This window comes from Nipponia nippon, unplaced genomic scaffold (assembly GCF_047370975.1).
Source record: "Nipponia nippon isolate SJK-2023a ecotype South Korea unplaced genomic scaffold, ASM4737097v1 scaffold_6, whole genome shotgun sequence".
Lineage (NCBI taxonomy): Eukaryota > Metazoa > Chordata > Aves > Pelecaniformes > Threskiornithidae > Nipponia > Nipponia nippon.
In genome coordinates this window covers 42,692,125-42,716,623 of record NW_028262380.1, presented here as the reverse complement: position 1 = coordinate 42,716,623, position 24,499 = coordinate 42,692,125, and the positions used below count along the sequence as shown (strand labels likewise).

Here is a 24,499-nt window from a genome sequence, read left to right as displayed (position 1 = left end):
CACAGTTCTAAAAAACAAATAAAGCTGGTTTTCTATATTCTCTATTCTGCATTTCTACAAATCATGTTTCCTTAATTAGGAAAAGTTAGACTAGACGCTCCTTCTCTACAGGGAGGACTTAATGCTGCGGCACTCACTGCTAGCAGAATCTAGGTCATGCTCCGTCTTAACTAACAAGGAGTCCATCGCAGTAGCTGATACAGAGTCTAAACGTTTCTGCAAAAACTCTTAGGATTAACTTCCTACCCTTTTCCCAGCAGCCACATGTATACAGTAGACACATAACCGCGTTCAAATCAAGAAGATCTCCTAGGTAGGCAGTTACTGTCTGACTGCTGTGCACAGCAAACTTCTTCAGGGCAAACGAGTCTCTTACCACCAAACACTTTGGCCCTCAGTGAATGCTTCACCCTCAAGGCTGGGGACTATCTCTCAATATACACACAGCAGATCTACTATGCTAGACACTTCTTCCTCTAGGGAAAGCACTTTATAACTATTATGCACCTGATATGCTGTTGACAAGACCAAACTAGTCAGTCATGATCAGATTGAGATGGAAGTTACCTACCTCTTTGGAAGTTACTTGCAGAAATAAGGAGACGGAAAAGATCATCCTCAGTTCTTGCTACAATTTTTGCACTATATTCATCATCCCAAACTTCTAATGTTACGGAATCTGAAGACTTTTTCTCTATGAGCAGAAATATCCTCCTATGAATTCTGAAATTAAGTTCTGGTAAGTTTATTGTCAAATTCTTTACAAGTAATTTATGTTTAATGTTTGCATACACATTTTGCTTTAGCTGTTTGCTAAGAAAATATTTATTAGGATTGGAAGTTTAACATAGTAAATCAAACACTTAACATTCACTGGACTTCAGACATAGATATAAAATACCTTACAAATTTTGTTATGGAATTACAAAAAGCAAATGCACAGGGTTTGTCTGTTTCTACACTGAATTAATCCCAAGCCAAAACCAAAAAATAACCCCTAAAAGATCACAAAAAAGGCATGATAAACTGCATTTTCGTCATTGTTGCACTGCTATGTAATAAGCCCTTTTTACAAACATTTACTTAATGTTAAAAAAAATCAATTAAAAATGTATGCCATCTAACAGAACTATTGGATTAACAGCTGATTTTTAACTGACTTTACACCATGAAATTCTATTAATAGAGGTACCTTAGTCACTTAGTTTAAAATATGGAGAGTAGAGATAGAAAAAAATTAACCTTTAGTAGTCTTCAATATAAAATGCACTAAATTTTCCAAAATAAGAATATTATGACACACTAGTGCCAATTTATGCTGACAAAAGCTGATATCAGCTTCTTTCTAACTAAAATTCATTTCACAAAACCTTTATATATTACATGAATATTCAAGTAAACTATTTAAAAATATTTAAAAACACAAAAAATGAATTATACAGTGTTTCAGAGAAATGGTTAATTTGGGAATGCTGTCATGTCCAACTATATATATTCATAGATATATTTTTTTCTTATTTTTAAGACCATCATGATACTACCTGATATTGCAAGAAGTCCTTGTCATTAACATCTGATATTTTTCAATGTATAACTTCAAAAAAAAATCATAAGGATTTAACACATCACTGTGTACTTTTTCATCGCTGTTTGTGTACTGTGTGATACTGAGTCACACTACTGGCTTCCCTTCGTAAAGTGCTGAGTAACAGCCAAATTACATCAGATTTAACTGGGGATGACGGTGCTCAGTGTCTTGCAAAAAATCACCATTAAACTGCTATAATCATACAATAAAATAAAAAACCCCAAGTTCAGCTGAGTAGCATGTGTGTTCACCAGTGTCAAATCTCTAACAAAACCCTGAAAGACTAACAGCACTTTTCTTGCAGGCTGCATTCTTTATATCCATCAGCTGCAAGGACATTAAAATATTTTATTAATGATTCAAACACTGGACACCTTCTCTGGTTGAAGGCGAGTTGCTCACTAGTTTTGGTCAAGTGGCTTTTGGGAAACTTTCAGAGCAAAATAACCCAGCAACAGGAAACTGGAATGGAAAATGCCAACCATGCACAGTTATATTACTGCAAGAATTGAGTAACACATGCAAGACAAAGAAAAGGTCAGAACACACCAAAATAGCAATGGTTAAGAAGTTAGTAAAGTTTTCACAGTGTTTCATACAGCCTTTTACTTTAACACAAGTGCATCACTTACCACCACTATGGATCAGACATTTTAAAACATCTCTTGGCCATGCAGATCAGTTTGAGAAGAAAACATAGCAAATTACACTTCTTAGGCATTTTTAGACATTAAGTACAACTTGTAATTTTATTTTTATATTCAGTCTTATCAAACAGATGTTTTCAAGATATAACCATTCTAAGTGTTGGGCTTTAACATTCCTTCCAATTTTGTTGGATCCTGAGCGCTAAATGCCCAAATAACTGGCCAAATGGAAAAAGCTAAGCTTTGTTCAAATAGCCAAGTTATTACATAAACAGAAGGTACAAGGAATTTCTTATTGGCACTCCTAAATTTCTTCCTTCCTAACCTTGAGATGATCCTAACCTTGAGATGGTTGAATTTTATTCAGTTGTTCACATACATCTTTGCCTCCTGGAAACATTACTCTACTTGGGTGATTTATGAAGAAGTAGAACTAGACTCAAGAACACCACTGACTTTTTTTTTTTTCTCTGTCCAAAGAACAAAATATACATTTTTTCCCCACTTGGCAAATTCTATTTGACGCCACATCACCACCACTCAACATTAACTCATAAAACAGAGACTTACTCCACTGTCAGACACAGCAGGGGAAATATGTCCAGAGGATAAATGGGAGGCTCTTTATCAGATATAATTGCTTGCTCATAAGGAGAGAATCCAGCTTCCCCTTAGTTATTCTTTCATAAATTAATAATTTGTTAAAATCATAGTCACAAGAATTTTAGCTATTACACAAAATTCAAGTTTAAAAAAACAAGAATAAATTAGTTACAGCCTTGTAAACAATTGTTCATTTATGTAACATACTTGGGGGAAAAAAAGTTCCTCTATATAATAAATCAGACAGTACAAGGCACACATCACACTTAAGAATGCAAAGAAACCAGCAGATGCCTTCATCTTCTTTGTTCGCTGGTGTAATTGTGCTATAGACACTGTAAAAATATGTAGATTTTTGTTTACATTACAGTCATTTGAAAATATTTCATGACTGAGCTTTTTCTGGTAAAATATTTGTGCTATTTTACAGTACAGTATGATTTGAAGCTCTTGGAATGAATCTTCTCAAACGTTCTCTACAAAGCTGCCGGGGAAAAGGCCAGTTTTTCCATTTCGCTGCAGAGTGCCTTTGAACCAGCCATCCTCACGTTTTTTGTGTACAAAAACAATGTCACCTTCCTTAAGTTCAAGTTCTGCTTCACTCTGAGGAGGATAGGATACAACAACCCTGTACCTGTGTAATTAGAAAAAAAACACCTTAGTTTAGGTTTGGTTTGGGTTTGTTTTGTTTTGTTTTTTTAAACCAATGCTTTTAAAAATATTCCTGTGCGTGTTAAAACTTATCAAAACAGGAAACTGCCAGAACTGTTTGTTGAGCATGTAACAACATAACAGTTAAGTACATGTTGAACAGAAAATAACAATAGCAACATAATGAATTTAAGTCAAAAGTATGCATCTCCTATCAAGTTTTTTTCACCAAGATCCCTGTAAAAATACATAAAACATAACAGGAGAAAATTGTAAACTTATTTTTGGATATAAATTTGCAGACTCTTCCAGCCAGCATGACTCAAAAATAATCAAAGCATTCACAGCAGTAACTGGGCATAATTTTACAACTGTATGTTTAATATGATGTTATCCCAGGGAAGGCTCTTAAGTAAAGGCACAGAACATAAAGAAGCAATTAACAAAACCTATTTGCACTGTTGTTTTACATTATGTTCATTTATCTTAGAAGCTTTTCAGGATGGAATGCATGCCATCTATTTGGACACAGTTGCACAATTTGTGTACTACTGTATTAAAAATCAACATTTCAAAAAGTGTTCAACTCAACAATATTCTTAAGCACATGATAAAAAAAAGTATACTTTTTCAGTTTTTCACAGTAAAATCACTTTTCAAATATGAGCACATTAAAGAGAGGCTACACTCTTCTATCTCTACTTTTAAACATACATAACACCATTCAATCTCTTCTACCATGGTTTGAGTTCACATCAACCTAAAATTTAAGCGTTACAGCTCTGTAGACAACTGTGTCAACTTCTTGATCAAGTTATCTGATAGATATTATAATTCAGTTTCTAGTTACACAACCAATAATGTTTGCATGTTGAAATCAAGTAGAATCCATGGCTGACTGCAGAATTCAAAAGCTTCTAAGCTTAAGAGCCTTAAATGCAGTGCTAGAAGGTCTGTTGGACAAAATCTAATTTCTAGTTAATCAGAACACTTTGCACTCATGAAGATTACATATTACTTAATAGATTAAGAAAATTATTATCTTAATAATCTTAAGATAATTTATTAACTTAATAGATTAAGATAATAAATTAACAATCTGATGAAAACACAAAATAACAGGATACTTCCAGTAAAGGATGGAATACCAACTATAGCTCAATACACACATAATAATACAAGTTAATTCTGTAGTGCTGAAACGGAGAAAGATACTATATTATAGTAGTACATTTTGCTTAAGAACATATAAACCAAAAATGAAGTCTGTCCAGATAGTTAAAAATATTCGGAAAAGAGTAGCGGCACTGTGTAAATAATTAGTCTCTTGGGAAATCTATGTATAGCAAATCATATTAGGACCTCATCAGTTGTCAAATGTTATTTATTAGTGACTTATAAACTATGACTTTGTTTCAGTTATGACGATCCCCAGATTTCGGAGCTCTGGAATTATTAGATTCATGCTTCATAGAAGTTACCAAGCCAATTACAAGATTTATCAGCTTCAGAATGCTCCTCATCCAACCTAGGCAGCACGGCAGATGCCTGCACTAACTTCTCCTGTGGGCAACTTGGATTTTAATGCTGACTTAGGACATAAGAAGCAAACATTTTTAATAGACTGTGAGTTTAATTAAGACACTAAACTACTTGAGATAAAACAATAGCCTCTACTCAGGCAGGACAAGACAGTCAAGGATAAAGAACTGCAATAAAGCTATGAAGAAATTCTTCTATTGTAATAAACAGGTTGCTTTCAGGCTGAAAATTAACCAGCACACTACATAACACACACGGCACTAGTTTTATCCGAAAGAAGGCCTGTTAAAAAATGGGTTTCAGGAGAGAATACCTGTCTGTCTTACCTTGCATTCCATCAAATGCTGCCCTGTAAACACTTGACTTGAAATACACTTGGTTTCAGTTTCTAATGCTGTCCGTCAGTAACCTCTGTGCTCTCCTGAATTTATAGACTAGTCTCTTCTTTCCCTAGCTTCTGCTGCTGCCTCCTGAGAGTTAAAACCACGTTTTACAAATTCCATTTGCCCAAACAGAGGTGATCAGATCCAGACTCATCACACATTCACACATCTGTCTATTCAGATCACCTTTGATCAGCTACTGCACAAAAATTATTTTTCCATTACCTATTTCATCATCTACAACATACTGCCAAAACTACCAATTTCATGCCATGTAAAAAGCTTATGCTTCAGCTCAAAAGTTCATTGCCAGGTCCCTGGAGAAAAATAATCACATTTACTAAGCATGACCTATGTTTTGGAAAAACATATTAATTCTCACACATTTGTATCTTCCAAAACACTTCCTTGTTTATCTTCCTATTCAGTATTTGCAAATGTTTTCAATGTCTGAAGGTCAAATTTGCAGATCTTTTGTGGTCACCTAATCTATAATATTTTACATGCACCTAAGCGGCACAGTATCCATTTTCTTCTTTCTGTTTTCTTTGACTGTCTTACGGTATTTTTTTTTTTTAATTTTCAAAATACTATCCTAATTCTTTCTAATCAGCTAGGGATAAAATATTAATATTATAAAAATAAAAGTACTTTAGCTTCCCAGAAGCAGCCACTATACTTGCCATCAGTTCCTTCCTGATATTCTTAATCCCACAGTGCTCTTGCACTCTGTAATTGTGAATTTTATTTTTTTTTTTGAGGAGGGGGATGGTGGTGGTGGTGGTCTGTCTTCACATTTCTCCATTCTACTTTTCATTTTTAATACTGGCGTTTCTCACACTTTTCAGTAACGTGAAAAAGATTATATCTTTCATGCGTTTCCCCCTTGTTCCCTGTTTCACTAGACACAAAATACTTCCCACCTATTTCTAGTTGATTTTTGGACAATTATCTGTGGTTTTCCTGATCACCAAGTGGATAAAAATAGTTTCTCATGTACAGAAAATTTTAGCTGATGAAAACACAGGAAGTTGGAATTACTATTATTACACAAGTTAAATTCATACTTATTATTCAACTTCTTGCTTTAGTTTCTTTTTCCTACTTTTTGAATTTTTACTTTTCAGCTCACCTATGCCCTGCTGTTGTGCAGCTCTCCTATCCTGCTGAGTAGGCACCTTGACTCCTACAGATAATCAACGCCCATCTAGGGCAGACCGATCCTCAGCATTTAATTACCAGCAGTAAATGCTGCCAGATGTGATAAAACCTGCTGCCTTCTAAAGCCCCTGGCCTGCTCACTGGAAGCAGACGTTACACCAGTCATTTTGTGGTGGATAAAGCTCCTTTGGTCACTTTAATCACACAACAAAACTACTGCTGTCCCTCACTGTAACTGGATGAAGGATTCATATTATAGTTTAGGATATGCAGTGATGTGCATTTAGGTTCAACTTCAGGTCTTCAACACCATTGCGGGGTGCTGGGAAGTTTATTATTACAGTGCTGTATGTTTACTGTAAAACTTAAGGCTATTTAATCAGTGTTTCTCTCTAAAAGAGAAAGCTGATGAAAAAAGCTTGAAATATTCTTTTTACCTCTTGACATGAAAAAAACTAAACCCCTCAGATAACCAAATTACTCTGTTTTCATAGCATAACATGGCTCCCTCTAGGAATCATCTATCTTTTTAACAAAAAGACAGTGATCCTTGGCCCCGTCAGTGCTGCATCAATACAAGAAATCACAACACCCGAAGACAACTTGTGTCTTGGCTGGAGAACTGGAAGAAATGACCGAACACCATTGCAAAGTCTCAGGTGACAGGAATTCTCCAAAGTGCTCCAAGCTGGAAGCAAGGCTTGGCTGAAACTTTCTTTTTAACTTCTCTGTTCCTTCTGTACAAGGAACATATGAAGGACCATGGACCACAGTGAGCAACCAGCCTAGTTCACAGAAGAGTGAATATAGGAATGGAACTAAATTACTGGTTTGCTACAGAGAAGACCTGCAATAGTAAGATGGAAGGGAATGTCATCATCTTCCCTTCCTTTAGAGAAATGGCCACCTGTATTAAGTATACTTCTGCAAATTCATGCCACAAAGAGCTTGTTTGCTATCAAACAAATCAAATGCCCATCCATTTATTCTGTATGACTGGAAACAGTTCTGCAATTTTTACTTCCAATTTTCTGTAGAACACACAGGAAAGAGGTACTCTAAGACAACCTGCAATTCTAGTGAATGGAAAAACACTGGAATTAGAATAAGAATTTGCTATTGCATCTTAAAGGAAGCAAGGACTTTGGGGAAAACTCTGTATCCAAAGCAGGAACATTCTCAAGCGCTTTCCAGAGTTGAGCTAGCTACTTGTGCTCCTAATTCACGCAGAATAATCAGCAGAACCTGACTCCTAAATCCTCTAGTCACCTTTGAAAATAAAACTTGAACACTAATAATTATACTGCAAAGCCAAAGTCAGAACAGAAAAAGCACTGTTTCTTTTTCCAAACAGATCATAGCCTGTGATTGGAAACGTGATACCTAAGAGCAGAATAATCTTAGCAGGAGATTTCTCTGTTCTTCAGCTTTTTGTTGAGCTTATCCTCATGAATATTTTCCTCCTCAACCCCAAATTTTCACTGAAGATAGTATTGCAGATACTACTCTTACCCACCCGTTCTTACAGACTAATGAAGATTAATTGATGCTTATGAATTACTTTGAAGATATTGAGTACAATGTAAGTGGTAAGTATTATTAAGCAACACATTTTAAGCAATTCAGCCTAAAGAAATAGAAACATGACAAGAGCACATCAGCAGGAAAAGCATTAACCCTGCCCTGAAAAAGACAAAGAGAACCCAGATGAAATTCTATTTCAATACACTGACTAAAATATAACAATTCTGCATGAATACCACAAAGAATGATCTTGTGGTAGCACTTCTCTGGCAGCAATTATTTAAATAACTGTAAGGATACAGAGATATATTAAAAAGAATGTTTGAGTGTATGTTATTACTAGATCAATATACAGCATCATTTTCTGTAAGTTGTTCTGAGAAAAAAAAAAATCTCCATCACAGAAGTGAAAAAATTACTTGTTGTGAAGATGCAAATAGCTTTATACAAATATCCACTGGTCATGCCAGAATGAATTTGATATTATTTTCACATTCAAAGCATAAAAACACATTACTGTGCCAAAAAGACTTATGATAATGTGAAAATAAACTATGTTATTCTTGAAGAAAAGTCTTTCGGTTTTTATTTTCCATCTGTAAGTGTAAATCTACTTCAGAAATTCAGTATGAAATAGAAATTTCCTGCAAGGAAATTGCATAGAAGCAGCAATAACCTTTTAAAAAATATTAGAGGTATGACAGAAATCAAATAAAAGACAAAGTAGAAACTTAAACACTGTCTAGCTCTTAACACATAGATGTAGCGTAAGGTCAACGGGCCTCTGGAAATACAACAGTATGCCAACACACCATGAGTTAATAGTATCAGAACAAAGTCTACAATAGTCAGCATGAATCAGTTCAGTCCTAGAGCTGTTAACATTGCAACTCCACTAGTTTTTTCTGTACATCACACAATCCTGTAGCCACTGCAAAAGAAATCCTATGGCACACTTCATATTGCTTGTCTACTAACAGGAATAATAAAAAGAGACAGTAGTGAGAAAACTGTCACTTCCTTCACAGTCCATGCAATCTACTGAGGACTTGGAAATTTGAAAATAATAGGTGGACACAAAAGAAAAGTGTCAGAACTTTAAAGCAACTGCCTGGCAGTTTCAGCGTCCAGACAACTGTGTTTTTCAGGCTCACTTGCCAGGACACAGAGGCTGCCGTAGAGCTTGCTACGTGGAGTGCACAGTAACGGAGCATTCAGGTAGTAAAAGTATCTTTGCAACAGCTCAAGAAATTACATATTAAGTCTACTCATAGATAAGGATCTCATCCACCATATATTTAGGTTGGCAGTTATGCATTGCTAGCAATCTTAAAGGACTAACCTGATATTCATAAATGCACTATTACAATGTGTTATGTTTTGCAAAATAGGAGGCCTATTTTATCTACCTCTTCTCATACCAGACCCGTGATCACTGTATTTGAGTGTCTATTCATTCCAAAACCTCGAAGTAACACAAAAAGTAAACAAACATGAGTGTTGGTTGGTAAGCATATAAAGCATTGTTAAAAAACTAAGTTTCATTTTGCTATAAAATCTCAGCATTTCAAAGCAGTTCTAATATACACTGCAAGTGTCAGAGGGTGAATTTTTCCTTGGTTTGCCCGAGCCTAGCTGCATAGGATAATTTACCTTTCACAGACAAGAGGCCTGGATTCGTTCAGGACTGGACCCAGGGATGAGCAAGGCTGCCGAGGCGGTGGCACTACTGGAATAGAGGAATCCAGGGAACTTGTTTTCCGATGCAGAGTCTCCTGTGCCAGCCCAGAGACCTCACTGTCAGTGGGACAGGATCCAGCTTTGCTGTGACCGCCTGCTGATGGAAGCTCTGGCCCGACTGCACCTTGCAGGGCTAACTCTGCAGCTGCTTGCTCAGCCTCCAGTGTTGGTGATGCTGGAGGTGACAGTCGGGGTTTGCGTTTCGTGGATGCTCCAGAAAGAAGTTTCAGCAAACCTTTTTTTTCTTTCTGTAAACCAAAAGCAGTGCCTCATTTTAGAACAAAAGTCTCCCATGAAGAGTCGAACACTTCCTTCTGACAGATGCCATCGTGATCAGAGAGGACTCGGTAAATTTTGAGGAGATATTTGAGATTGTACAAATTACACAAAATTATGAAAGAGAAAGATAATTATGAAAATTCTAAAGAGAAAAACGGCAAGTCATTTAGACCATAAAGTCCTTTTGCTTAGCTAGTTAAGTTAAGGCTTACCTTAAAAGCCAATGCACTGGCCCAGAAGGTTGTCTAGAAAAAGGAGTTAGGTTCCCACAATGGGGATCTAAGTAGTAAAACATTTCATTAACATGGAAGTTTCTAGGAAGGCATAAAGAGTCATTTCAAACCAAGCAGGGAAAAAAGTCTGCCCTGGAGGCTGCTGTTTAGATAAGTGTCTTTTATTTATCCTCCCTCAGTAAGGGAAGACCTTCACGATTTAACAGAAATTTGCCACAAGGGGAACGTATTGTGTTTTGCTGCTCTGCTAGAGGGGAGAATTGTAAACATTCTTTTTGCTTGTCCAGACAGGAATCCCTGAAGACTATTACTTACCCTGAAGAGAATTATTTAAGTAGCTTTTGTGTTTCTTGTCTTTTTTTTAAGGGGTGTGGCAGTGATCTTCTTACTAACCCTTTGACTGAGTGAATTTAGTGCTTATGAGAGGTGCCAGATTGTAAGCCCTGGAGACAAAAATAAGCTATTTAACTACAGAAACAGAAAAGCATGAGCAATGTGAGATTTTTATTATAGCTTGGGATGCAGTGAAATCGGTGCACTGAGAATGAAAAATCCTCTCTCCTTCTTCCAAGTCTCCAATAACTTAAAGCTATTTCAGCAAAGAACTGCTGTCTAGTAAATGGGAAAGAAAAAGAGAAACTCAAAGAAATTAACATAGTCCAAATATGTTAGCATCTTTAGCCTTAAACTATAAATAGGTTTTCTAAAAGCCCTGCCTAAGGGCACCTCAGTCTGATTTCAGTGGCTATGGCTAAAGTAATTTTAAGACAAAGTTCTAGGTACCTCCATTCAACAATAATCAACAAAAATAATTAAAAACTGGGTGAGGTTAGTGTACAGCCTATGATTAAACTTTCATAAGCTTCATTAAGGAGTCCATGTGGGTGAAAAGTAGTAAGGTAAAGTCTAAAATATTTGAGACATAAAGAAAGCTGTCAAAAGGAGAAAAAGGAATTCTACCTACAACACAATTGTAAAACAAAACCAGTTAGAAAATTGGAGGAATGCTTCTGCCTACAATAGAACATAATCACATGGCTTGTTGGACAGTGAGAACAAGTTTAGACACAGAGGAAAACAGAAGGAAGAGAAGAAACAGACTCTACTGATCTATATTTAAAAAAGACACGAGTTACGTGCTTTTTTTTCTTTGTCCAATAAACATTGCTGCTGACGTGTTTTTCATAATCTGTCAGTGTATCTGCTTAGTAAGGAAGGCAACGTAAAAGAATACTGATTTTCACTAAGTATTAGGTTTATTTTATTAGACTGAACTTTTTATGTTCCTGCAAGTTCATGTTTGGTTTTTTTTATTTTATTTTTTTTTTATTTTTGCATTACAGGCTTATTAGTTTACAGATACTTACTGGTAACATTTGCTAACCATACAACTTTCTAAAGTATTCAGGAAACTGACTGCAGGTAAAGAAAAACAAAATACTTAAAATTCCACCAGTCAGTCTAATAGTTCTTCTGAACTTTATCCATTCACCTTTTGTTTCTCCTGCTTAAGGCATGAACCTGCTACCCTATTTTAACTCTTCTCCAAGATCTGCTCTGTACTTTATCCATCCTAAATTATTCTTGTATGGGCAAAAAGATATTTGCCCATAGCTGTAGTCACAAAATGGCTGCCTGAGTTTCAGGCTCAGTCTTAAAAACCTTACAATGCTGCTAATCAGCAAATGTAAGAAGAAACTACAGATCTCTTAAAAGTTTGCATGGTGAAAATGGGAGAATTCAAGGAACTGATTTTATTCTCTACCCACCTTGCCATCCTTGTCTGCTTTACTGACAGCAGCATTTCCACCAGCTGCTAAAGCACTCTCTGGAGATGCAGGAGCGCCAGGGTGAGTGTTTACAGTTCTCCCACTAATATCTCCCTCCAAAGATGAAGCAGCAATGCTGGGAGAATTCAAAGAAGCTGCTGCACATGCCAGTGGGATGGTTGAGCGGTTCACATTCACAGCCGTGACGTAAGCAGCAGTATTTGGAAGCTGGGACTGAAGCTGCTGAGAGGCAACAGAGTGGTGGGGAATGATCACAGCTGCAGGAATAAGGCATGTTGGACTCTGTGCTTGTATGGGTGTTACTGCTGCCGTTGGTCTTTCTTGACTGTGTGTGGCAACTAGAACAAAAGAATAAAATGTGAGAGAGTTCATCTTTTCACAAGACACACAAAGTGAACTACAGTCACTGTGTTATAGCTAATCAGTCATAAGAAGCTTCCTTCCTTCCATTTATATTACTATAATGACATCTTACACAGCATCAAATTTATCTCACCAGAATAAAGTAGTAGCATACGCTACCCTACTTGCACCAATATGCAACAGAAGAATAACAGCACTGCAGCTACTGTGGAGAAATCCAAGCTGCTAAGTAAATGCTTCACATACAGACAGAGATGCAAAGTGAAGATTGCATTTTAGTTCATAAGAGCTAGCTAAATCCTGCCTGGAATTTGTTTGTTCCTTTTAATATGCTGTGTAGCTGTCAGGGCACATAAAACAAAGTAGGAAGAAACACTCCTTATAGAAGCTGCTAAAAATATAATTGGATTGTTTTCCCTAAACTATTCACAAAATCCACAACAGATTTAGTGGGTCTTTCAAACAATAAGTACAGTGGCAATTACTGCTATGAGTGGTTTCTCTGAAAACGTAAGCTATTGTCTCTTGGGATGTTTAAATATAGAAGTGGATTTACTCATACCCCTGTGAAATAAAAGGAACGTCTACACTGGAAGTTGGCGAATAGCACAGGGCTGAATATACTAACCTGGGCTGCAGCCTAGCTGCAAAGTAGAGAGCTCTGCATGAACTAATTTACCCTTTCCAAGAAGCAACATTGCTATTATAGTTATATGGTCAACCATACATGCTTTTGGTTCATTTCAACAGCTTGGGTGTCTCTGCATCGCTGGGTGGTACGAAGTGCAGACATCTTACCTGAATAATATGAGGCAAAATGGAGCATCCCAGTGCTGCACAGCCTCTTTCCTTCAAATAGTCTGAAACTTAGTATCTAAGGAGGGGTCATCCCTTAGCTTGGTGCACGTACATCTCAAATGCATCAATTCACTCTGATTTTTCAGATACTAATTAGAGTTTTGGGCTTGTTATAAGTGATATCCCAGAATCAAGCCTCCAGCACTTGCTCTCTTTATTCTGTTCTCTACAAATTCCCCTGGCAATTTGGTTAGATTGCATCAACAGTGTATTAAAGACGACTGACAAAGTTCACAAATTTGATATAACAATCCTACAGTATTATTCCCAATTACAATCTCTAAGATAAGAAACACAAATGCTTTCTTAAAAAGAAAGCACCACTAAACGCTATGTCTATTTTTTGATATGTAACCTCTTCCCCTGTCGCAGACCCTTCCTAGCTCTGAGTACCGTGAACATTTCAAAAAGGAAGATAAGGAGAGTGCAGCAAGATTTTCTGTAAAAAACAATTATTAACGCTGCCTTTTGTTCGTGAGACAAAGTCAGTTTTCTTACAAGGAGCTGCCACTCTTCAAGATATGTCTATACTTAAATGCAATCAATGGAGTACAAGCATGGAATAGCTTTCTGGTTTTGTTTTCTTATCCCTGATGGAATCCATAGGAAAAATGCTCCAAGTCACCCTATTTTCATACAGTTCATCCTTTAATGAAATAGGAAGGATATACATTTTCTTCCCAGTTCCTTTCAATCAAAGAATGCCTACCCCCTCAGCAAGGGTGATGTCAAGCAATGTCTCACTAACATCATTTGAAGAAGCATCCTCGAAGTCCTGAGCTAGACTGAAACTGAAGAACAGCCCTGCAAAATGCAGCATTGATCTGTGAAGCCTCATCAACAGAGTAACACTCAGCAAAGGTGCTAGGGAAAACTCAAGATGATCACGTTTCAGATGCTGACTACAAAGTTCTCTGTAACATTTGAACATAAAGCAGCCATTATTGCTTCAGTTCTTAGGCCCTTACAAGGGACAGATCTGTATTTCTGACTGAACAGTACACCTTTACACCGCAATCCAATGTTAAGTTCTCTGTGAAGAGAGTGCAGCCCCTTTGATTTTTCCATTTTGGACCTGAAAAGTTGGTGGGAAGTATGTTATGTTTTCCAGCTGAACTGAACTGTAAGAGCTTATTCATCTTGACAGCGGTGCAGAGAGGCAGGGACAGAGAGGCCTCTGGAGCCCACGGGAGCTTTCTCCTTTGTGCTGTCACTTGCAAGCTTCTAGGCAGCTCAAAAGAAGGATTTAGAGTAGAAACCTCCTATGCTTGAGAGGCAGGAAAGTTTAGTTTCTCTTACCAGCTGCCAATGGCACCTGGTTATTTTTATTTAAAGGTAAAGAATAAAGTTGTTACAGAGGACTATCGCATCTGTTCCAGCCTAAGATCAGACTGGAGGAAGATGCAGCCAATTAAGGAAATAAAATATCTGAAGACATATGTACATATCCTACCTCCGAAGCAAACCTGGTGCTGACATCTGAACATGCATAGGGTGTTTTAGGAGATGCATGACTGAAGAGGGGGTGGGCTAATTCATGGATCTTGAGACCATAAGAAACAATCATCCTTAAGGGGTAACAGAGAATACCATTTGCGTCTTTTGCTTTCTCTACTGCTCTGCCAATAAGAATGTCATGATTAAAAAAAACCTTTGGTCACGACTCTCTCAGCCAAGAGATCTTAGGCCCTAAATCCAAGGCTGAAAGAGGGAACACTGGGATAGTTTGAAATGGAAGGGTTTTGTTTTTGGAAGTGCTCTAGGAGCAACTGGAACAGATTAGGCTCCAGTTGTGTGGTATTTTCCTAGCCTGGCAAATCCACAGAGGAGTGCAAGGATTTGGTAAACAAAAACTCTTGAAAACACCACTATCAATGTTTTTGGATCTGGGTTTAAATAACAAGAAGGCATGTTTCACTATGATGTGGCCTGCCCCCGACAGTAAAGGCAGAGTTGTACCTGTCAGAAATACAGAATTTTATGACATAGATGGTATGGATCTTGAAGCCAATATAGCCTTAGTGTTTCAGAGTCAAAGCTGAAAGAAGTTGCAGTCAAGTTTAGAGAACAAACTGGAATGCCTAAGGACCTACCCTGAGCCAGAGCCCTGAAAAAGAAGGAATGAATGCTAAAGGTCGTCAGAGATGCTAGGAGAGAATTTAAAAATAAATGCTAAATTATCATAGAATCATAGAATGGTTTGGGTTGGAAGGGACCTTAAAAATCATCTGGTTCCAACCCCCCTGCCATGGGCAGAGACACCTTCCACCTTCCACTAGATCAGATTGCTCAAAGCCCCATCCAGCCTGGCCTTCAACACTTCCAGGGACGGGGCATCCACAACTTCTCTGGGCAACCTGTTCCAGTGCCTCACCACCCTCACAGTGAAGAATTTCTTCCTTATATCCAATCTAAATCTACCCTCTTTCAGTTTAAAGCCATTACCCCTCGTCCTACCACTACGTGCCCTTGTAAAAAGTCCCTCTCCAGCTTTCTTGTAGGCCCCCTTCAGGTACTGGAAGGCTGCTATAAGGTCTCCCCGCAGCCTTCTCTTCTCCAGGCTGAACAATCCCAACTCTCTCAGCCTGTCCTCATCGCAGAGGTGCTCCAGCCCTCTGATCATCTTCGCAGCCCTCCTCTGGACTCGCCCCAACAGGTCCATGTCCTTCCTGTGCTGAGGACCCCAGAGCTGGAGGCAGTGCTCCAGGTGGGGTCTCACCAGAGCAGAGCAGAGGGGCAGAATCACCTCCCTCGACCTGCTGGTCACGCTGCTTTTGATGCAGCCCAGGACATGCCTGGCTTTCTGGGCTGCAAGAGCACATTGCCAGGTCATGTTGAGCTTCTTGTCAACCAACATCCCCAAGTCCTTCTCCTCAGGGCTGCTCTCAATCCATTCTCCGCCCAGCCTGTATTTGTGCTTGGGATTGCCCCAACCCATGTGCAGGACCTTGCACTTGGCCTTGTTGAACTTCAATAGGTTCGCACGGGCCCACCTCTCCAGCCTGTCAAGGTCCCTCCGGATGGCATCCCTGCCCTCCAGCATGTCAACTGTACCACACAGCTTGGTGTCATCAGCAAACTTGCTGAGAGTGCACTCTATCCCACTGTCCATGTTGCCGACAAAGGTGTTAAACAGTGCCGGTCCCAATACTGACCCCTGAGGAACACCACTCATCACTGGTCTCCACTTGGGCATCGAGCTGTTGACCGCAACGCTTTGAGTGTGACCATCTAGCCAATTCCTTATCCACTGAGTCGTCCGTCCATTGAATCCACGTCTCTCCAATTTAGAGACAAGGATGAAGTGCAGGACAGTGTCAAATGCTTTGGACAAGTCCAGGCAGATGATGTCAGTTGCTCTTCCCTTATCCACCAATGCTGTAACCCCATCGTAGAAGGCCACCAAATTTGTCAGGCACAATTTGCCTTTAGTGAAGCCATGTTGGCTGTCACCAATCACCTCCTTATTCTCCATATGCCTTAGCACAGTTTCCAGGAGGATCTGCTCCATGATCTTGCTGGGCACAGAGGTCAGACTGACTGGCCTGTAGTTCCCCAGGTCTTCTTTTTTTCCCTTTTTAAAAATGGGGGTTATGTTTCCCCTTTTCCAGTCAGTGGGAACTTCTCAAATATGATGGATAGTGGCTTAGCAACTTCATCCGCCAGTTCCCTCAATACCTGCGGATGCATCTCATCAGGCCCCGTGGACTTGTGCACCTTTAGGTTCCTGAGATGGTCTCGAACCTGATCTTCTCCTACAATGGGCGGTTCTTCATTCTCCCAGTCCCTGCCTTTGCCTTCTGCGACTTGGGCGGCGTGGCTTGAGCACTTGCCAGCGAAGACTGCGGCAAAAAAGTCATTGAGTACCTCAGCCTTCTTCATATCTCAGGTAACCAGGTCTCCTGTTTCCTTCTGGAGAGGGCCCACATTTTCCCTAGTCTTCCTTTTATCACCAACATACCTACAGAAGCTTTTCTTGTTGCCCTTGACGTCCCCAGCCAGATTTAATTCTTTCAGGGCTTTAGCTTTCCTAACCTGATCCCTGGATGCTCAGACAATTTCTCTGTATTCCTCCCAGGCTACCTGTCCTTGCTTCCACCCTCTGTAGGCTTCCTTTTTGAATTTGAGTTTGTCTAGGAGCTCCTGGTTCATCCATGCAGGCCTTCTGGTGTTTTTGCCTGACTTCCTCTTTGTTGGGATGCATCGCTCCTGAACTTGGAGGAGGTGATCCTTGAATATTGACCAGCTTTCCTGGGCCCCTCTCCCTCCAGGGGTTCATCTCATGCTACTCTACCAAGCAGATCCCTGAAGAGGCCAAAGTCTGCTCTCCTGAAGTCCAGGGTAGTGAGCTTGCTGTGCGCCCTCTTTGGTGCCCTAAGGATCTTGAACTCCACCATTTCATGGTCACTGCAGCCAAGGCTGCCCTTGAGCTTCACATTCCTCCTTGTTGGTGAGAACAACGTCCAGCATAGCACCTCTCCTCGTTGGGTCCTCTGTCACTTGGAGACGGAAGATACCATCAACGCATTGCAGGAACCTCACAGATTGCTTATGCCCTGCTGTGTTGTCCCTCCAACAGATATCGGGGTGGTTGAAATCCCCTATGAGGACCAGGGCTGCTCCTGTCTCTCTCTAGAGGGCCTCATCCACTCGGGTCTTCCTGGTCAGGTGGCCTGTAGCAGACCCCCACTATAATATCACCTGTCCCTGCCCTCCCTTTAATCCTGACCCATAAGCTCTCAGTCGGCTCCTTGTCCATCCCCAGGCAGAGCTCCATGCACTCCAGCTGGTCATTTACAGAGAAGGCAACGCCCCCTCCTCATCTCCTCTGCTTGTCCTTCCTAAAGAGCCTGTATCCTTCCATTCCAACACTCCAGTCACAGAAGCCATCCCACCACATCTCCGTGAGACCAATAAGATCATAGCCCTGCAGGCGTGCGCACGTGTCTCACTCTTCTTGTTTATTCCCCATGCTAGTGTGTTTGCATAGAGGCATTTAAGTTGGGCCCCCAATGAAGCTGACTTACTGGCTGGAGTGGCTGGAATTCCTTTGTGCTGCTCTTCGGGTGCTCTCCTGCTGAACTGTGATCCTCCTCCAGGCTCTGGGCATCTATTGCTGGCACTGGCATCAAACTGGTAGAAGTGGGATGGATTGAGGTTCCCCTCCCCCGGCAACTTAAGTTTAAAGCCCTCTTCACAATTAGAGCAATCTGTAGCTGTTATGCAGTTAACACGAAAAAATAAGCTATGACTCAGATGTTCTTATCGCTTTCATTACTATATGAATTGCATATGAGTGGGGAAGCCTAAAGAATGCCCCCATCCCAGATATTGCTGGAATAAAAAAAATTCCACCTCAAGTACTCGCATATAAATTCCCAACAGTAGGAGTATGTACGTACACACAGTTGCTTAAAGGAGAATAAACATTCAACCATTCAGAGAGATATATTGTAATTTCAGAAAGCAGTCAACTCTCACAAACAACATAAAAAATGCCTTAAAAAAAAAAAACCCAACACATATTTACACATACCCTGACTCCAGCCACTTGCCCAGACAGACCCTACAGTTTGTCTACCACACATAAAAAGCTTTATTTATTTTTTTTACCTGTTCTAACTGCATTGCGAGCCTGGTTGACTGTCATTTGTCCTGTCACATGCATAAGGACCTTGGTTTGTGGACTAGTTTGGATATGCGCTGCAGAAACCACAGCTGTGGGTACTGTGCTGGAGTTCACTGCCACACCATTCCCCTGGAGCTTCTGAGATGTTCCACTAGCAGTGGAAGGGCTGACCATAGTTACCACTCGTCCCGTTTGGCCAGCGGTAGACATGGGAACTTTTGTTTGTGATGCACTTGTCACTGTCCTGCCAAAATTAAAAGCAAAACACTAAAACACAACTGGAAAATGAGCTAGTTACTAACACCCGCAGCTCTTCTATTATCCAATTTTAGCATTAAATACAATAACAGCATCGTTTTGGACTTGAAACTAGATAAACTATTTAGACACTTGTATAAAAATATACCTCGTAACTGGAGCCACATAATTTCCAGGAAAAACACCAATCTTGCTTGTATGCATGGAAGTTCCCTTGAACCAGCCATCTTGACAGCGTTCAAACACTAAGAACATTTCTCCCTTCCGCAGTTCCAGTTCATCTTCTTTTCGCGGAGTGTAAGGGTATATAGCAATATACCTAAAAGACAGGAAAGTAGATGCAATTGATAAACCTAAAACAATTGAAAACATCGCTTGTGTTTTCTGGCAGAGGGCGTTCAGTCAGAGATGAGAAGGCATGGCAGAAAGGGTTGTGTGTTAGTTGATCCATCATACTGTTACAATATTAAAACAGAAGTTATGGTGATATTAAGGGAAACAATATCCATTAAGAATATCCTCCTAACTGCACTTTAATGTAATGTACAATACTTCCAATGAGATTGTCCATTTTCTTAATTAAGTTAGTGAACTTAATTAAATAGGTGTTTATTAGCTATAGATCCCAGCATATACCACTTCTCTCTCCCTACACCTGCTTCTAGTATCTCTTGCGCTTTGTGACATGTTAACTTTTCTTTGGAGGGGTGGGGAGCACGGAGAAGTTCTGTCAGTTGGGAGTGAAAGATCAGTACCAGAATTACTTTTCAAATTGCAAAATTGGAACCTCCCTGTGCAACTGCAGTGCCAAAAAAAAGATACGTTACTAGAATTTGAAGTCTCTGGGTAAGGTAGCCAGCAGTTACTCACTTGTAAAGGTTATTTCCTTTTTTTCCTTCTAAGCAACATTAATGCATAATACATCTGAAATCACAGTGAGAGTTCAGAAACATTTTGCATTTTTTCTTTTAAAAAGACATTCTTCAGGAAAAAAAAGTAAAAATAAAACTGAAGCTCCTGCAGTTGTATGCTGGAATATTCCTAGGGCAGTCTTCAAATAAGATTGCACAAGTTCCTATTATCACATTAAAAAGTGATACTGTTTTAACCACCACAGTGTTCTGTTTTCTGCCACAGTTTGAACAGAAGAAAACTGTTTAAACCGTTTATACAAAAATGTTTATATAATTATGGATCCAGACCTACGGGAAACAGCATTCTAATAAATCACATCTTCTCAAAAAGAATATACTTCTCACAAGAGGTAGCCAATTAGGGTAGATGAGTAGAATATCCCCTTTTTTGAAAAAGTATCCACAATTACTTGCAATGCTAGTCGTTCCCACTCCCCTTGCTATCCCAAGGGTAAAAAAAGCAGCTTTACAAAACATTCTCTTGTCAAAATCGTCTCTTGTGCACGTTAACGACACCACTTACTGGACGCTTCTCCTTTTTGCATTACATTTTTGTTCCTTGCTGACCACCCAGGAAACTTTGCATTATCTGCAAAAATGCTTTAAGGGCAATACAGGTACCTGGTAAAGCAAGTCCAAAATATGCTTTAAAGGCAATATATGACACAGTGGCAACAAAAGGCTTCACTGGTACATGATTTAGGAGTGACCTACAAAGCCACATACTGAAGCTCTATGGGAAAGCAACTGATGTGCTTTAATTGGTGTTCATTAACTTCCCTTTTAGTTAAATCATTCCAAATTTCATTAGTATCCTCATATAGAGCAACCCTTTGAAGATGGAGGATGGGAATAAATGAGATGGGAACTTGATTAACTGCACTAAGCACAATAATCCATAAGAAGCAGTGTTAAAATGCTTGACACCAAAGAAACAGCCCAAATCCAGATGCACCTGCTACACAAGAAGGGCGCTCTTTTGGTGTGGGAGGAAACCTGGTGGGAAGATAAAAATAAAGACACAGAACAAAAGCGGTCCTTGCATTATTCAAACGTGTCCTATTAGATGGTTTAGCCACTCCTGAATTTTATTTTTTCTTTTATCGTTCTTATTCTCCAAGCTGCACACAAAGAAGTTTCCAAGAAGAAAGATGTTGTCAGCAGCACATGCTAATATACAAAATATTTTCACCCAGAAAGATGACGCACATTTGCTTGTATTACAAGTGTGAAGACATAATGCTAACTAGCAGCTTTCTGCCTTCGTTCCAAATTGCCACCCAGTAATTAACAGAACTGTAGAATCTTCAGTCAAATTTCAGTCGCAACTTACACAAGCAGTCTGACAATGACATGCTAATGTAACCGTCTAAATGAAATACAGCACTTTGTGTTTTGGCATAAGTTACTCCATATGAGAATAGCCTTTTCATTCCATATATAACAGAAAACATGGAATAAATTCACTGAAGAGTTTGCCACTTGCAAGTTATACCGTCTTCATCACTAACTCAAGGATTCATTAATCTTCTGCATGATAAATACTTTATATTTTTGAAGTCAGTCCTTTCTATACGCAGCAACGGCTGATTATATTTGCCCAAGGCATAAATAACCCTCAGTACGAAGGCTGTTTGGGGACATCACCTTTATGTACGTTTTGTTGCTTTTGTTCTGAGTTTTATGCTTGGCTTTCTGGGAATTCTAGCAGAACATAGCCAGCTGGCATGATGTAAGTACACGTGAAGTTATCGATCTCGTTCCACGTTTCTGACTGGCGAGAAGTTTCAATTTTACTTACACACTTGGACGAGTTTGTGGTCGTAAATGTGCCATTTGGTCAGTTGATCCTGATGTAGGCCTTTGTATTACACCTGCAGACTGAGGTCCAGAGGAGGCTGATGCAATGACTGCAGCAGACAAGAGAGGCGGTGGTGGAAGTGGGGGATTCATATTCTGATATTATGAGAATAAAAAAAATAGCAACAGATGATAAATATTGTTTGATGAGTTGAATCAGCTGAAAGAAAAAGTATGAGATTCTAAGGAAATGGGAAAAAACAGCCGAGTTCAGTATTCCTTTACCTACTGGTATGAAACAACTGGAGAGTTAGGTTTGTTTGTATTTCTCTTTTTCCAGTTTAAAATCTTGAAGAAATCTTGAAGCTAATTAAGCAAACGACAAGCAATTTCTCAGCACAGGAAAAACGGAAAGAATTGTTTCTAATTATAACATCTTTAGGATAGGACTCGACAAAAATTCAGAAGCCTTCCAGGAGGTAGATTTTGCATCCTACTGCTGACTGTACTTCAAAACATGATTGTTTTTGTACCCTGAAGCTGAAACATAATATACAATTCAGCAGCATGCACCCAAATCCACCCCTTCTGGGGGAAATTTTCTTTTGATGTATGGGTTACAAAGGTGAGCACAATATGAGACCATAGTCACTGAGCTATTGTTACCACTTTCTCCTATTCTTCTAGTTTAAAGAGTTAGCTTTTGAAATTCAGTATTATCAAGATTGGTAATCTTTAACAAACACCCCAGTAAAAAGGCACAGTTCCTTTACCGGCAGATCGTAATGGGGGTCCTGCCTACAAGCTTCTATGCCTTTTGAGAATCAATGGAGCAATTGTTACCTTCTGCTCTGTAAAGCCTCAGACAATTCTTTAGGACCTTGTGTACTGACACTCCTGGGAAAAGTCTCTTGCAAAAGGAGACCTTTTCCTTCCCCCCTTCCAAAAATAATTTTGTGTTACAACGCACACAAAAAGAGTAATAAAAAACCTCCAACATTTGAAAATGTAAAACTCGATTCATTTCAAACATGATCTTCGACTTAACGCAATCCTTTAATCATGAAACAAAACTCTAAACCACGCCACTTCAGGTTTAAAAAACACATAACAAAAATACAAATTAACAAAATGTCCTGAAGTACTGCCTGGCTCTTCCAGTACATCAGCATATAAATGCACAGCATTACATTATCAGTTTGGAAAATATATAATTGAAATTCATTTTAATTCCCCTCAGACAGGCTACTTCTAAAGCTATTTTTTTGTTTGTTTTTCTAAACAAAAACCTGTAAGGAAAATAAGTTTTAGTTCTACACTGTGTGATTATTACCTTGCTGCATTTGGTGAAAGTGTTAATAAAAAGACAGCTCTCTGAACTAGTCTTACGCTGTCCAGACACAGTAAAGCACTGCATGATTAAAAGCTTTCAAAGCTAGAGAAAACTGATTAACTCTTATAGTTTTTCAGTCAAAATTCTTATGCTTAGTTATGATATAAATTGCATGGCATATTGTGAAATAGTCCTATTTTATTTAAAGCTTTTTTTCTGATCGTACATGAACGATTTCTTAAGACCAAATAGACCTCCTGTATCCAACACAAAGCAGACAAGACCTGCTGGAGAAACATCATTGTGAGCTTTGATACTAATAGTTATTTACAAGAATGGCAATTGCATTTGCTTTACATTCTAGATTCCCATCCATCCAACAGTCTTTTTAAAATACCTTGATAATTCATACTGAAATACCAACATTTCTCTTTCAGTTGCTTTACAGCAGAAGTTATTGCCCCCTCCCAGTCAGCTTCAACAAATGTCTTAGCTGAATCCAAGCTGAACACGAGCATCTAACTTTTAGGCAACCTGTCTATAGAATACAAATTCCAATCTTTTTTTAGGCATCTAGATTCCTTTATACACGGTAGAACCTGTAGATCCACATTAGGAGATGATTAGCCGGAAATCTTTAAAATTAAACTGATTTGTGCACAGTATCAAGATTGTCATGATTCCACATTTCCTGTGTCTCTAAAGATATAAATGCTGGGCGTTGTATTTTATTCATTTGAACACACAATATACCTTGAATTTTAAGCTGCAATAAAGGCACCTTCCCAGCTCTATTTTATTCTGCTTTATTCAGATTCTGCTCCCCTTCTCGTGTCTATGGTAATGAAACCTGCAGTGAGCCACAGCCCAATTAAACTCCTGAAGACTTGGCAAGTACTTAGAAATCTAAATAAACTACCTGATAGGCTTTAGAGAACTAACGCTTCTCAGCTTGCACTGCTACAACTTGATAAAATAGATCCAAATGCTCTAGCCAAGTTTTCAAGAAGTTTTCTGGCATGTAACCATTTGTCTAGCTATTGAGAAACATACCTACCTCCAGAGCACAAGCTAGTTTTGATGGTTCCCATATTCAACGTTCTGTGAAAGAATATATGCAAACCCCACGTGATTTAATAAAATATGCTTATTAAAATAATTAAGAGTATTTTTAATTTAGGTAGTTGAGGGGGGAAAATTGAA

At 39.0% G+C, this 24,499-nt stretch overlaps 1 protein-coding gene across 3 annotated transcripts in view; it reads right to left on the bottom strand.

Annotated features, from left to right (window-relative positions):
- Positions 1–807: 807 nt before the first annotated feature.
- Positions 808–24,499, bottom strand: part of SH3RF1 (SH3 domain containing ring finger 1) — a 93,150-nt gene continuing 69,458 nt past the window's right edge. For 2 of the 3 annotated variants that reach the window (XM_087737679.1, XM_087737680.1), the window contains exons 7-13: positions 21,965–22,119; positions 19,398–19,568; positions 18,976–19,235; positions 18,390–18,578; positions 12,121–12,479; positions 9,753–10,087; positions 808–3,472 (exon numbers count right to left, since the gene is read on the bottom strand). In XM_087737679.1, the coding sequence (XP_087593805.1) occupies positions 3,304–3,472; positions 9,753–10,087; positions 12,121–12,479; positions 18,390–18,578; positions 18,976–19,235; positions 19,398–19,568; positions 21,965–22,119 (1,638 nt within the window). In that variant the 3' untranslated portion in view covers positions 808–3,303. The remainder of the gene's footprint in view (positions 3,473–9,752; positions 10,088–12,120; positions 12,480–18,389; positions 18,579–18,975; positions 19,236–19,397; positions 19,569–21,964; positions 22,120–24,499) is intronic. The other variant, XM_087737681.1, reaches the window with a different exon arrangement.